We start from the raw sequence: 12,564 nt of genomic DNA, 5'->3' as shown, positions 1-12,564 counted from the left end.
GATAAGTAAAACTACTTCACATCTGTGATTAAAAAAAAAAAAAAACACAACCATTTAGAGGCATGTAGAGGCCAATTCATTTTCCAGCATGCAGGGGAGCATATATGGCACTGCATCATGTTTTTGTCCACTGGAAGGGCACTCCAGGGGCACTTCATCGTGTTTTCTTGCACACTGGATCACCATAGAGGGCACTTTTGCTGCGTTCTTTTTGAAAATGCCTTTTAACCTTGTTCCTAGACCCAGTGAACACCAGTGAGCTTTCCATTTCCAACCCTAGCCGGACCCATTTTAATCACGCGGCTGGTTGCTGAGACGGTGAGGATGCTGGCAAAACTGTGGGCAATGAGCTGCACCTCCCTGGTGGGTGGTGGAAGGAGGCAGAGAGCTCTGGTCACCCACGTGTTGTCTACAACCACTTTAAAATGCTCAGCAATGCCTTGAGATGATCCTGTGGGATCGTGTCCTCCAGGCTGAAATGGCGTGAGCAAGAGGTCAGAAGAGACTGATTGTACGGGTGAGAGGAGGTGAAATAGGCAACCGACTCTGTTCTCAGCACGCACTTCAGTTTGGCTGTTGAAGCTGCTGGTCATGGTGGCACTCCTGCAGATGAATGAGGTGTTGGAGGGTTTGCTGAAGCAGAAGTTTCATTGACCTGAGTGAGTATCTCCATGTTGCGAAAACATTCTGTATCTAATTCAATTTAAAAAAAACAGAAGAGCCCCCATGTTGAATTGCAACAGTAAAGTACAGTCTTCGGTCCTTGTAGGAGTCTGTCGACTACTAAAAATGGACCACAAGAGTTGCAGCCACAGTCAGGTCTCAGGCAGAGGGACAGTAGACAGGTGCAATGAAGGGTTAGTGGTGATCATTGGGGAAACTTTATGAAGCATGAAAGCTCCAGCAGGAGGAGAAAGACGGCTGTGAAGCAAATATGTTAGCTGGCAGATGCAGAAAAATGTGTTAAAACCGTCTCTCTGAGGCAAAACAGAGCTTGAAAGAAAAGGAAGTGTAGAGAGGAAGATATTTTTTGCTGGAGGGAGCTGTGGGACAGGGACTAAACCAAATTAGTCAGTTTGTGCAAGATACGCCGTACAAGCATCAAACCCAAACATGCTGTAAGATCTATGACAGTGGAGCTTGATACAGTCTGTGATAACATTTGGAAGTTAGTGCGTCTGTATGAATGCTTTCTTTGGATAAAGGCACAGGGGATAACTAGATCCCATCGTTCGTAGAGCCAGCTTCATATGCACTTGTTTTGTAGTCACGCGTCTTCCAACAGTGTATTGCAAATGTCAGGGTTATTTTACTTTCAGTTACTTTGGAACATCTCGACTTGTCGGAGCGTCACATTCACCCTAACCCCATCATCGGCTGTGAAGGCCACATGGATGATAATTAGACTTACGTAATGTGTCAACATGCTAGATGTTTGGGCATGTTTATTTGGGCAATCGAGTGAAGGAGTACATCTTATTTGGGGAACATTTGAGGCAGCACCTCTTAATTAAAACATTTATAATGTAGATACAAACTGGCCCTGATTAGATGAGACTGCGACTTTAATCTTCATATAATAAAAGAAGTGTGTTGATATGTATGCCTTGTTTATTTAATCGACACAAATTAGTATCACATGTGGGACCATAAGTGATGGTAAATCATTAGTATGTCAATCTAGCTGCTGCCATACTGTGGTCTGTCTCCAATTACAATATAATTAATTACAGATAATTTCATTACCAAGGGGGATGTACTTAGAAGTCCTGTGATTTAAGATTTTACCTGACAGCGTGCGTTATCTGATACTAAAAGTAGGTCAATATGAAAGAATGAGAATTATTTTCAAATATTTGTCCCAGATTTGAACAACAGCTGCTAATAATAACCTTTATTTTATATCCACATTGTGGCTGTGGTAATAATACAAGGCCCAGTATTAAATGCAGTGTTCAGACAATGTCTTTCATCTTTTCATACACACCTTTTCACAGCGTCCTGAGGAAGGACTGATGAAGTGCTAAGAATATCCCCCAGATGTGATGTCACCAGAGGGGAAAATCAGATTTTGTCCTGCAGGAAGATACTTTACATTATGTTGACACACTTATTCAAGGTGACTTTTAATGACACACAACCTACATACCATCTCACAGACATGCCCTATACAGTATATATTCCACATACTGAAGCATGCCTGACATTCAATATCACTATCCTGTCTGAGATGGTTCGTACAGATAATGCTATCAATCAACGTCACATCAGTACGAGGAGTTTTCATTGCATTCGAAAAAGAAAAGGGAGGCAGACTTTAGGCATCTGGAGAACCCTGTAAAGAAGCCAATTTTAGAGAGTCCATCATTATAATAAAAAAGAAAAAGCTGCATTATTGTGAAGTTTGTTTTTGCCAAAGCTACACGTCCCCAAATCTGCAAACCAGCAGTGATTCTGTCTTACAACGTGAAGGCCGTATTCACTGATCCGTATCTGTTTGAAGGAGATTCCTCCAGCCGGACACGGTGAGAACACACACAGCCCTGAGCCTTCAGCAGTGTCCGTAAATCACACTCTCACAGCTCCTCCTTCCTTTCTCCTTTTCATTTCTCTCTTTATATATTTTTTTCTCTTTTCATTTTTACAGTGCAGTAAGGAATGCTCGCTCTACAGGGTGGCTGGTGTTCACTGGAGCGACTCAACTCCCATGTCTCACACTCATCCCATGTGTCTCCTATTAGCTACACTCACCAAGAGAGGAGGAGGAGGGACGGACCGATGGAGAGAAAGAGGGGGGGGGGAGTCCAAAAGAGAGAAGAAGGGGGGAGGGGGAGGAGAGTGAGGAATTTGATATGCTTTGTGCATGAGTGACTTGTATAAAACAAAGAAAGGGCAAATAGTCTGAATGTATGTGAGAGAGTGGTAAAAAAAAAAAAGTGTACGCATGAATACGCAAGAGACTAGCAAAAAAAGATTATAATTTATTTCCAGATTTTTTTGCCTTCATTTGCATCTTGTTTCACAAGGTAAATTGAAAATAAAAATTAAAAATAAAAACCAACTGCCATACCATGAAAATGTAAAAAAATAATACAAATAATATGTACTGTATATATAATTATATCATTATCAACAAACAGACAACATTAATCATAATAACAATACTATTGATCATAAACATAACGTAACACTAAATTGCTGGTCTCATGCATATAGAACGCCCCTCAGATACAAAAGAGGGGGGAATTACTAAAAATAGAACCAAAAGTTCCACCAGTTCAGAATAAGCGCCTAGCTACATGCAATGACATAAAAGAGACTCATGTACACATTCCTTCTGGCATCAAGTATTTTACACATACTGTACTTCACTATTGCCGCCCCCATCTAATATACTGTACAGAGCACGATACAAAACAGGACTGGAGTTTGAGAACATTATGCAGGGAAGCGCTGGAGTCCTGGACCTTCAACGTGGTGCAGTTTAGCAGGGACTGTGTGCAACACTTTTACGCCTTCCTCCCTCTTTTGTTAATCCTTCAAAATCTTCCTGTTTTCTTCAGTGAATTCCCTTGTCCTTTAGTCCAGCTTTTGTTTTGAGTCTTTGTTTCCTTCATTGTTTTCAGTGCTTTTGTTTAGCGTTATTCCTTTAATTTTGCACACATTCTCCCTCGGCTTTCTCCATGCTGCTCTTTGTCGTGCCCCTCCCTCACAGGGTCTTATCACTTTCTTTCTTCAGGTGACTAAAAAGGTCAAAGGAGAAAGCATGTTAGGGTGCAAAGAGGTCACAGCTAAGGTTGGGGTTCAGTTTCATCTCACACGATTGCAGGTGATAAGAATAGTGATTGCAGGTTTTAGGATACATGTAACATATATTGCATTTTTCAGGATTCAAATATATAGAGATTATGTTTTTCTTCATAATTATGGCTAGAGAAAACAAGTTTTTGCTTTCTAACTACTTTTTTCTTTGGTAGGTCAGCAGTTGTACCCACTAATGGACATGTCCAGGGTTTACATTTTTCATAATTTTATAAACAGACACTATTTAATTATATGAAATATTTTTTAAAACGGATGAATCAACAATAAAAACAATCGTTAGTTGCAATGTTACATAAAATATTTTGTCTATGCAGCATTAAAAGTTTCAATTACAACCCACGAACACACCCAGCGTCTGTACCTGTAATACTCGTCCTGGGTGAGGGAGTGGTGGTGATGGTGATGGATCCACTGTTGTTCCAGGGCCAGTCTCTGGATCTGCAGCTCTGCGCTCTGGGCCTGCTGCATGGCCTGGAGCTGATGGGCTGCTGACATGGGACCAGTGAGGGAGGACGGCTGGGGCAGGTCACGGAAAGGAGCACCTGTAAACGAAACAGAGAAGAAAGAAGAGCAGGTGGGGATACGAAAGGAAAACGGAGAAAGAAAGGGGACCGAGGTCAATCATCATCGTCATATTCAAAAAGTCTCTTCGTAAACTTTCAACACTGTTGAGTTTTTAGAGAAAAAAACTGAACAAGTACATGGACGAGGAGCCTTCTCCTCACCGAACAGCTGTTGGCGGAGCACCTCGCTGTCAGTGAGGGGGTGAGCCAGGATGGGGGTGCCTAGTGTGGCTCCTGGGTAAGGGAGGCGTGCCAAAGGAGACCCCGACGCCAACGGGTCCATCAGGGGGTGAACCCCGCCCGTCGCTGGATGCCAGTGATGTAATAGGAAATACAGGATATATTCAATAAGGGTCAATGAATTCTGCCTAAAATTCAAATTCAAGATGCTGCACACTGCATGAAAGGGCATTTAATTGATGTCGGATTCGTGGTAACACATAAACAACCAAGACAGCTGAATAAAGTCTCAGAAGTCTGGATTAATTTGGATAAAATAATCGCTTTTGTTAAAGTGGATGTTAAATGCAGTGTGTGCAATTGTTTTTTTTTTCTCCATTTTGGTAAAATGTTAAAGTGTATAAACACCTCCCATTGTGCCTACTGTATATGTGAATTTTGTATATGAATATGTACATTTAAAGAGTTCTTTCAAAGAGACAAAAGGCTTCTCTTGTTTTTCATACATCAAACTGAGATCTGAGTTAACAAACATCTACTGCGATAAAAGAACAATTTAAATATCACCAGAATTTTTTCAATGCTGAAATACAAATACAAAAATGATTTGTATTTGAATTAAATGATACAGCTGGTATTGTTCCTAGTTTTTCTTACTGTCCACAACTCCCATGAAAAGACCAAAACTATCATGCGTTTTGACGTCTCTAAATACATTCCTACTTCCCTGTCGGTCGAGCACATTTATTCCTACTGAAGATATAAATCTTTAAAAATGGGTCACAAATATATAGCATATTAAAGACTCAGTAATCTCCTAACAGACAGGCATTGTAGTTTTTAGCAAATGTAATGCAAGTATAGTGCATTTGTTTGGGATTATTTTCAGCAGCGGATTAAGGCACATTTTGTGTGTTTGGCTGAAAAAATAAACTACAGTGCCGATGTTCATCATAAAGAAGGAACATGTCGTCGTCCAGTGCAACGGTGTGTCTCTTCGACTTGTTTTTCACTGTTTTTGGACAACAAAGGAGGTCTACGGCCTATAGATTATCGCTAGCCTGATCCTTTAATATTGTATCACACAGTATGAGGCAGATACTTATAATGACAACATTGTTAGTAGCAGTGGGTACCTGTGTCTTGCTGGTGCAGGTGAAGATGTGAGTGGATGTGTGAATGCTGGTGGTGATGAGGTGTCACGTTTAACATCTGAAGACGCCCCAGATTCTCTCCTCCACCTCCTCCACCGGTTCCTCCTCCACTTCCCCCTCCTCCTCCTCCTCCTCCTCCGCCTCCACCACTTCCTCCCCTTTCTCTCTCCCTTTCTCTTTCTCGCTCTCTGTCCCCAAAGGCCGGCAAACTTGCTCTGTCTCTCTCCCTCTCCCGCTCTCTTTCTCCACTCCTATCTCGCTCATAAGAGGCAGGAGAGCGAGTGGGAGTGGGGTAGGTTTCAGGGGGAGCGGCTGGGGCAGGGGCTGGTGGCAGATGAGAGGACAGGGAGCTGGGAAAAGAAGAATGGGGGACTGGGTGATGGAGTGAGGCGGCATTGGAGGTCGGCGGAGCAGGTGGAGGAGGAGCTGGTGAAGGAGCAGCAGGCCCTGCTGGAGCTGGGGGGGCAGCCGGTGGTGCAGATGATGGGTGAGAGGGGAGAGAGGGTGGGAGGAGAGATGAAGGGGGTGGATTGGACAGGGACTGAGGGGCAGGAGGGTTCGGAGGTCGAGTTACTTGTGCCAGAGATGGGTTCTGGAGGTGTGGGGGGCCAGCAGGAGCTGGGGGAGGAGGAGTGCCATAGAGTGACACCTCATTAGCTCCCACTGCACCTCCTCCCAGAAGCAGGGAATGTGCATGCGCTTGAGCATTGGCATGGGCATGGGCATGGGCATGGGCATGGGCATGATGAGAATGAGAGTGAGCAAGGGCAAGAGCTGCAGGATCAGGTATGGAACCTGGTGGGTAAACCCGCTCATCACTCTTAAATTCAAATCCTGGCTTTATTCGATCTCTATGTGCAGCCACTGCATGCGGAAAGCCAACTCCTCCTAACCCCGCACCCCCGATCCCTCCAGGTATTGGGCCTCCTGCCACCCCAGCATGGCCGCCAACACCTGGACCGCCTTCAAGGCTGCCACCATACAAAAAACCCAAGATGGCTGCAGCTGTAGCTGCATCAGTAGGCAGGTGATGTGGGTGGCCTAAAGCATGATTTTGGAACTGGGGAAGGAAGAATGAAGGGTGGACATGGGGGTGGCCGTGGTGAACTTGTTGGTGGTGTGCCTGGGCACGACTTGCTGCCCCCAGTGGAGACATAGCATGAGGGCGAGCATACTCGCTCAGGGTTCTTAGCGCCGGGGTGTCAGGGCCCAAATATGGACCTCCTAAACCTATTCCCAGGGCTCCCTGAGGGCCAACCACTGTGGTGGCCCCACCCATAGATGGCAGGAGGAGGGAGTGGGGGATGGAGTGAGCGAGGGTGGGGTGGAGATGGTGTGCTGGAGGAAGATGAGCATGAGGGTGTGAGGGGTGATGCTGGGGGTGAGGGGGAGGGCAGGAGACAGAGTTCCCCGAGGAAGACGAGGAAGAAGATGAAGGGTCGAGGATGATCGAAGAAGAGGAGGGGAAGAACAGAGAGGAGCCCTGGCGACCCCCTCCAGCGGCGTTGACATCCTTCTGTTGCTGCAAAGAAAACAGTAAAAGACAGTAAATCACGTCGGCCCTGATCTCTTTTACTCCCCTCACATTAAAGTGATCAATTTAATCTACATCAAATCCATTAAATCTGACACGCTACATAATTATCACGCTCAAATGTGCACACCTGTAGATGTCGATCCAGTTCCCTCTCACGCTCACGCTCCCTCTCTCGTTCCCTCTCTTTTTCTCTTAGGTCTCTGGCCCGCTGCTCGACCTCCCTGCGTGCCCTTTCAATCACCTCATTCCTCTTCTTCCACAGTTTGGAGCCGTCCAATGGCACAAAGAGAACGTCACTGCGGGCACAGGAGTTCCCGCTGCCACGGTCGAGGACCTTGTGAAACCTAGACATGAGTGACACAGCAGTTTAATACATCATGACTACAACCATCAGTCAGTCAGAATCACCAGTACCATAACAGTTACCATTACTATTAATTACTGATCACATAAAGAGGGACTGAATCTCAAATAGGAGGATGATGTCATTTGGCCTTACCGTGCTGACTGACTGGCGTGGATGGGAATGTCTACAGGTTTGGGTTCAGGAGAGGGGCTTCTCAACACGGGTGGTGGGCTTTCACTCTCTTCCCTGTCTTCTATTGGCTCCTCTTTGATAACGGGTGTGGGAGGTGGGCCTGAATCCGAATGTCCGTCTCCACCCGGGAGTGAAGAACTAGAAGCAGGGGTCGAAATGCTGTTGCTGTTGTTGGCTGAGTTACTAAGAGGTGGAGGTCCTTTCGAAACGTTTTGAGGTGAGAGTGATTGTGAGTTGGTATTGCTGCTATTAGGCGCGCTACTGTTGCTATTGCTGTTGGCCATGTTACTGCTGCTGTTCCCGTTGGAGTGGTACGTTCCACTGAACGGAGGGTGGCTGTTCAAAGTGCCATGGAAAGGGGAGGGGCGACATCCGGGTGAACAGCTGGATGACGCGCCCGGTCCAGGAAGTGGCATGTTGGGCCCAGAGGAGGAGCCAGGGGGAAAAGATGAAAAGCCTCCAATCTGATTTGTGGATGGGCTCGGTAATGGAGATAAGGGTGTTGGAGGAGTCTGGGCGGAGGACTGGTAGTGAGGGGGCCGTACATTGGGAGCCATACCTGATGGAGGCGGCTGAGTGTGGGAAGTTTGAGGTTGGGGTAGAGGAGGCTGAGGGGGTGGAGGTGGGTAAGGAGCATTTGGAGGGTGTCCATGATGGCTGGAGGAGGAGGAAGGAGAGAGTGCAGGAGGTTGATTTGGGCCTCCGCGATTTTGGTACAGAGTGGACTCTCGCAGGTTTGAGTCTCTCTCTCTGTCTCTGGGCCCAGACTGGTAGTGGGGGTGAGGTGGGTGGGGGTGATGGGTTCCTCCAGGCCCTGAATACTCTCGTCCCAGGTTTGGAGTCACCCCAGGGGGGCTGAGGTACTCTCGATTTGTGCCAGTGGAAGAAGGCGCCCCAGCAGGAAAGTCTTTTCCTCCAGTGGATGGATATTCTCTGTGAAAGTGGTCTGATCCAGAGGAGGGGGTTTGTGCCTGGTCCATGGGAGGAGGGAAGTCTCGGCTGGATGAATTTGGGGGGTGTGGGTGTGGGGGCAGGGAGGAATGGGAAGGGTGACTGGGGTTGTTTTGGGGCGATGCAGGTGGGTCCCGGTTCAGCATGGGGGTGACAGGTAGCCCGCTGGTTGAACTTGGGGTGTTTCCCTGGGGGATGGAGTTGTTGTTTGGGTTACTGTTGCCTACAACCTCTCTTGTCTGGCCCCCAAACTCACCCCATCTGCCTCCATCTTTGTCTCTGGGATGCCCCCCTCCAGTTCCATTGGGGCCAAAGTCTCTACTCTGGTTTTGGTTTGGCAGAGGAAACTCCCTCCCTGCATCCCGTTCCCTGTCCCTTTCTCGCTCTCTGTCTCTGAAAGCTGGACCAAAGTCTCGTCTTTCAGGACCCAAGTTAGGTCCATCTCTTCCAGAACTTTGGAACTCCCGGTTCTGACCCACTGAAAGACCCCCAAACTCCCTGCTTTGGATGCTGTTGGACCCAGCCATCCCACCACAAGTACTATTACCATTACCCCCGCTACTATTGTTGCTGCTGTTGCCAATGGGAGCAGAGAACTCCCTGTTGATCTCCCTCCCCCCACATTCCCCCCTCACTCCCCTCTCCCTCTCTCCTGCGGCCCCCCTCTCTCTGTCCCCTCCCCCCCCAGCGTACCTGGGAAGGTACTCCCTGTGGGGGTGGGGATGAGGATGGGGGAGGTAAGAGGGGTGGGAGGAGGAGTGGCGAGAGGACGGAGGGTTGTAAACAGAGGGAAGTTGCTGCTGCTGCACTGGGGGCTGGTGCTGTGGTTGGTGTGGGTGGTGGTTTCCAGGGTAACGGGTGTAGCCCCAGCTCCCCTGGCAACCAGTTGCTGTACCACCCTGCCAGCTGGTGGAGCTGTAGTGGTGAGGGTGGGCAGAGGGTTGGGTCTGAGACTGGGACTGTGGCTGTGGGCCGGTCTGTGGCAACAGAGAAGGAGGAGTGGACTGAGCCTTGTCCAGGAGTTTGTCTGCCTTTTCTATTTTGTCCCTTTCTGTCTTAACCTCAGCAGGCAGGTTTTGTCCCCCAAGCTCCAAGGGCTTTAGCGCAGGTGGAGGAGGAAGAGGAGGGGGCAAAGAGTGGGGAAGGTTGGGGCTGTTATGGGAAAAATCTCCTCCCGAGATAGTTGTCTTGGTCACACACTGCGTGCTGGCTTTGGAATTCATTCTGTTGCCACTAAGTGCACCGTCAACTCCCGTCGGTCCACCATACTCAACTTTACACATCAATTTGGAGTCCAGGGAGAAATAGGACTTCCTCCCGCTATTGCTGTCATTGGATGAGTCCCCTGCTCCACGGAGAGAGGGAGTCAGACCAGAGGAAGAGCATGGAGTGGAGGGGGGTTTAAGAGACGGACAGTCTTCAATTCGTGCGTCCACATCCCGCTTTTCTCCATCTCCACAGGACTCATCCCCTCTTCCCTCTCGTAGCGCTCTCCTATCCTCTCCTGAAACCTTGCCCGCTCCTCCCTCCTTGCCTTTCTCCCGTTCCCTCTCTCCTTGCTTTGGTGAGTCGGGGCCATCGGAATCAGAGTCCAGGCTACCCAAAGGGGAAGCGGAGAGACTTGGGGATGAGGAACGATTGTCCTGGTCTATATCCCGCCCACTGCTCAGACTACTGCTGCTATTGGCCAGGCTCCCTACAACTGAACTCCTACTGCCCTGGGATTGGCCATCTTCGTTGTCACTCTCACGGGATTGGCTGGCAACTGAGGTCGGAGGTGGAACTGTGGAAGGAGCCGAGCTGTCAGTCGAGTGTGTTGATGTTGGAGGGTTTGGGGTAGAAGCCGAATCCTGACAAGAAAAGATCATTTGTGGATGAGGTAAAAATGCAAATTTTGTGTATGTGGTAACATTGGCTGTGTGTATATTTGTAGAAACAAAGAATGTAACTCTTAATAGCTTAGACAGTGCCATTTGGGTGATTTAGCTGAATCAAAGCTTTATAATTAGTCTTTATATAACAGGTTGATGAAATGTAACACAAACCTGAACTTTCTGCCTCTTTGGAGGAGACACAAGTTCCTCCCCCTCACTCTCTGATGAATCATGCCCTTGTGATCTGCGACTGAAGCGATTTCCAGCCAATTCCTCACCAGCACCTCTTTGCTAAAACAACACAAGACTTTTAATTCTGTAGTGATGTCTCTGAATCCCTAACAAGCCTACGACTGTTTTTAGAACAAAGCCACACTTGCATGCACGCACATGCACGCAAAACATCAATGTCATACGCAAAACATCAAAGATTTCGAAGTGCTAAGCTGTAAAACACACTATCGAACAATACTGACACTGCAAGGGTATGTCTGTGGCAATCATACTGATGACTCATACACAGAGCACACACACACACACATACATAAACACAAAATTTAATAAACAAAGACAGTTCTTTATTCTTCATGACTCTTCACTCTACCTTCATACGAACACATACACTTCTGGCCAAAACAACAGGAAAGAAAAAGAGACAAAAGAGGTAGGCTCTAACCGTCTGTCTATCGTTGCGTTCAGGGCGACTGGGGCTGGGGTGTGGGCGTCTACCCCTTCTCTCCTCACTTGCCCCCCGCCGTCGCCCACTGCGCATGGGCATCTGCAAGACCCAAAGTCCAGCAAAAGAGGAGAAAAAATATGGAAGGGAGGGGGAGAAGCATTAATTGTTAAAACAAGATAGAATTACAGGAATGAGGAGATATACGAAGAGAAATAAGATGTAATAATGTGTGTTTGCAGTGAAAATAGAGCCAAAATATAAGCCAAAGAACGTCAAGTTCGTTCAATTCAAGGTGGAACGTATCAAGGGCAACAAGTGAGGAACAACAATAAAAAGAGGAGGGAGGTAAAAGAAAGAGCAGGGCATAATAGAGAGAAGGCAGAAGGACACAGAAGAAGAGGGAGAGAAATTGTAAGCAGAGCAAAGATAACAATATAAATGTGCAATCTCACAACCAAATAAATAATATACATTTTAGTCATCCCCGTTATTTTGAAATACTATCACATATTGAACTAATTATGATGTAGCAATGCTCCCGAGTGCATTACATACAGTACAAGAATGAGGCAGGTATAAAATCCCTGACGTTACTGTGACAAATGTAATGTAGGACTCGTTCATACCGATTCTTTGTGTGTCCGTGTTTTCATTATATCTTCTTTAAAACGTCCATTTTACAACACAAGCCATTGCAGGGACTGAACTGGTTCCTGTTACTGACTGGGCTGTGTGTTACACCATGAGACCTACCAAAAACCTGTAAAGAAGCATAAACAAAAGACAGCATTATTCAGTCTTTATCTGCATGGAAATCCTACAGAGAAAGCAAATGGTTCACTAACAAACATTAGTTCATGTAAGGCTGCTGCGAGGAGCCCTATGCTATCTGCACCAAGCGTGGCGTTCACGACTTTGTGACATTATGAAAACAGCCGAGTTTAAAACTGCAAAAGCACTGTTACAATATTTAAATTCCCAGCATGCTTCACACTGTATTGGCACAACTGCTTTCCACCGCACTCAAAACAGTTTCCTCTCTGCCTTGTGTCTTCACCACAGCAGGGAAAGAAAAAAAAAAAACCCACAGGCACAATAGGTGAACCCACTCACACTCACTGGTTTGGGTATAGTAAATAATTGGGAGCTATAGCATAGAAACAACAGATAATAAGAGCGGGGGAAGAGAAGGTGCTGATTGGTAGACTGCATTTTGGATGGAAGAAGACTCCAGCAAACATCTTGTGAACCCCCCCCCCCCCC

General features: G+C 47.0%; 1 protein-coding gene across 2 annotated transcripts; it reads right to left on the bottom strand.

Annotated features, from left to right (window-relative positions):
• Positions 1-2,968: 2,968 nt before the first annotated feature.
• Positions 2,969-12,061, bottom strand: atn1 (atrophin 1; the record flags this gene model as incomplete). 2 transcript variants are annotated; one of them, XM_035672565.1, is given in 9 exon segments in its annotated part: positions 2,969-3,743; positions 4,187-4,367; positions 4,527-4,694; positions 5,705-7,244; positions 7,387-7,603; positions 7,759-10,598; positions 10,794-10,913; positions 11,299-11,400; positions 11,928-12,061. In XM_035672565.1, coding segments are annotated over 9 exon segments (5,229 nt in total). In that variant the 3' UTR covers positions 2,969-3,709.
• Between the last annotated feature and the right edge of the window lie 503 nt (positions 12,062-12,564).

This window comes from Morone saxatilis, unplaced genomic scaffold (assembly GCF_004916995.1).
Source record: "Morone saxatilis isolate NCDOM2014 unplaced genomic scaffold, NCSU_SB_2.0 Contig24, whole genome shotgun sequence".
In the NCBI taxonomy this organism is placed as follows: domain Eukaryota; kingdom Metazoa; phylum Chordata; class Actinopteri; family Moronidae; genus Morone; species Morone saxatilis.
Note: the sequence above shows the minus strand (reverse complement) of the source record. Positions and strands in the feature narration are given on the sequence as shown.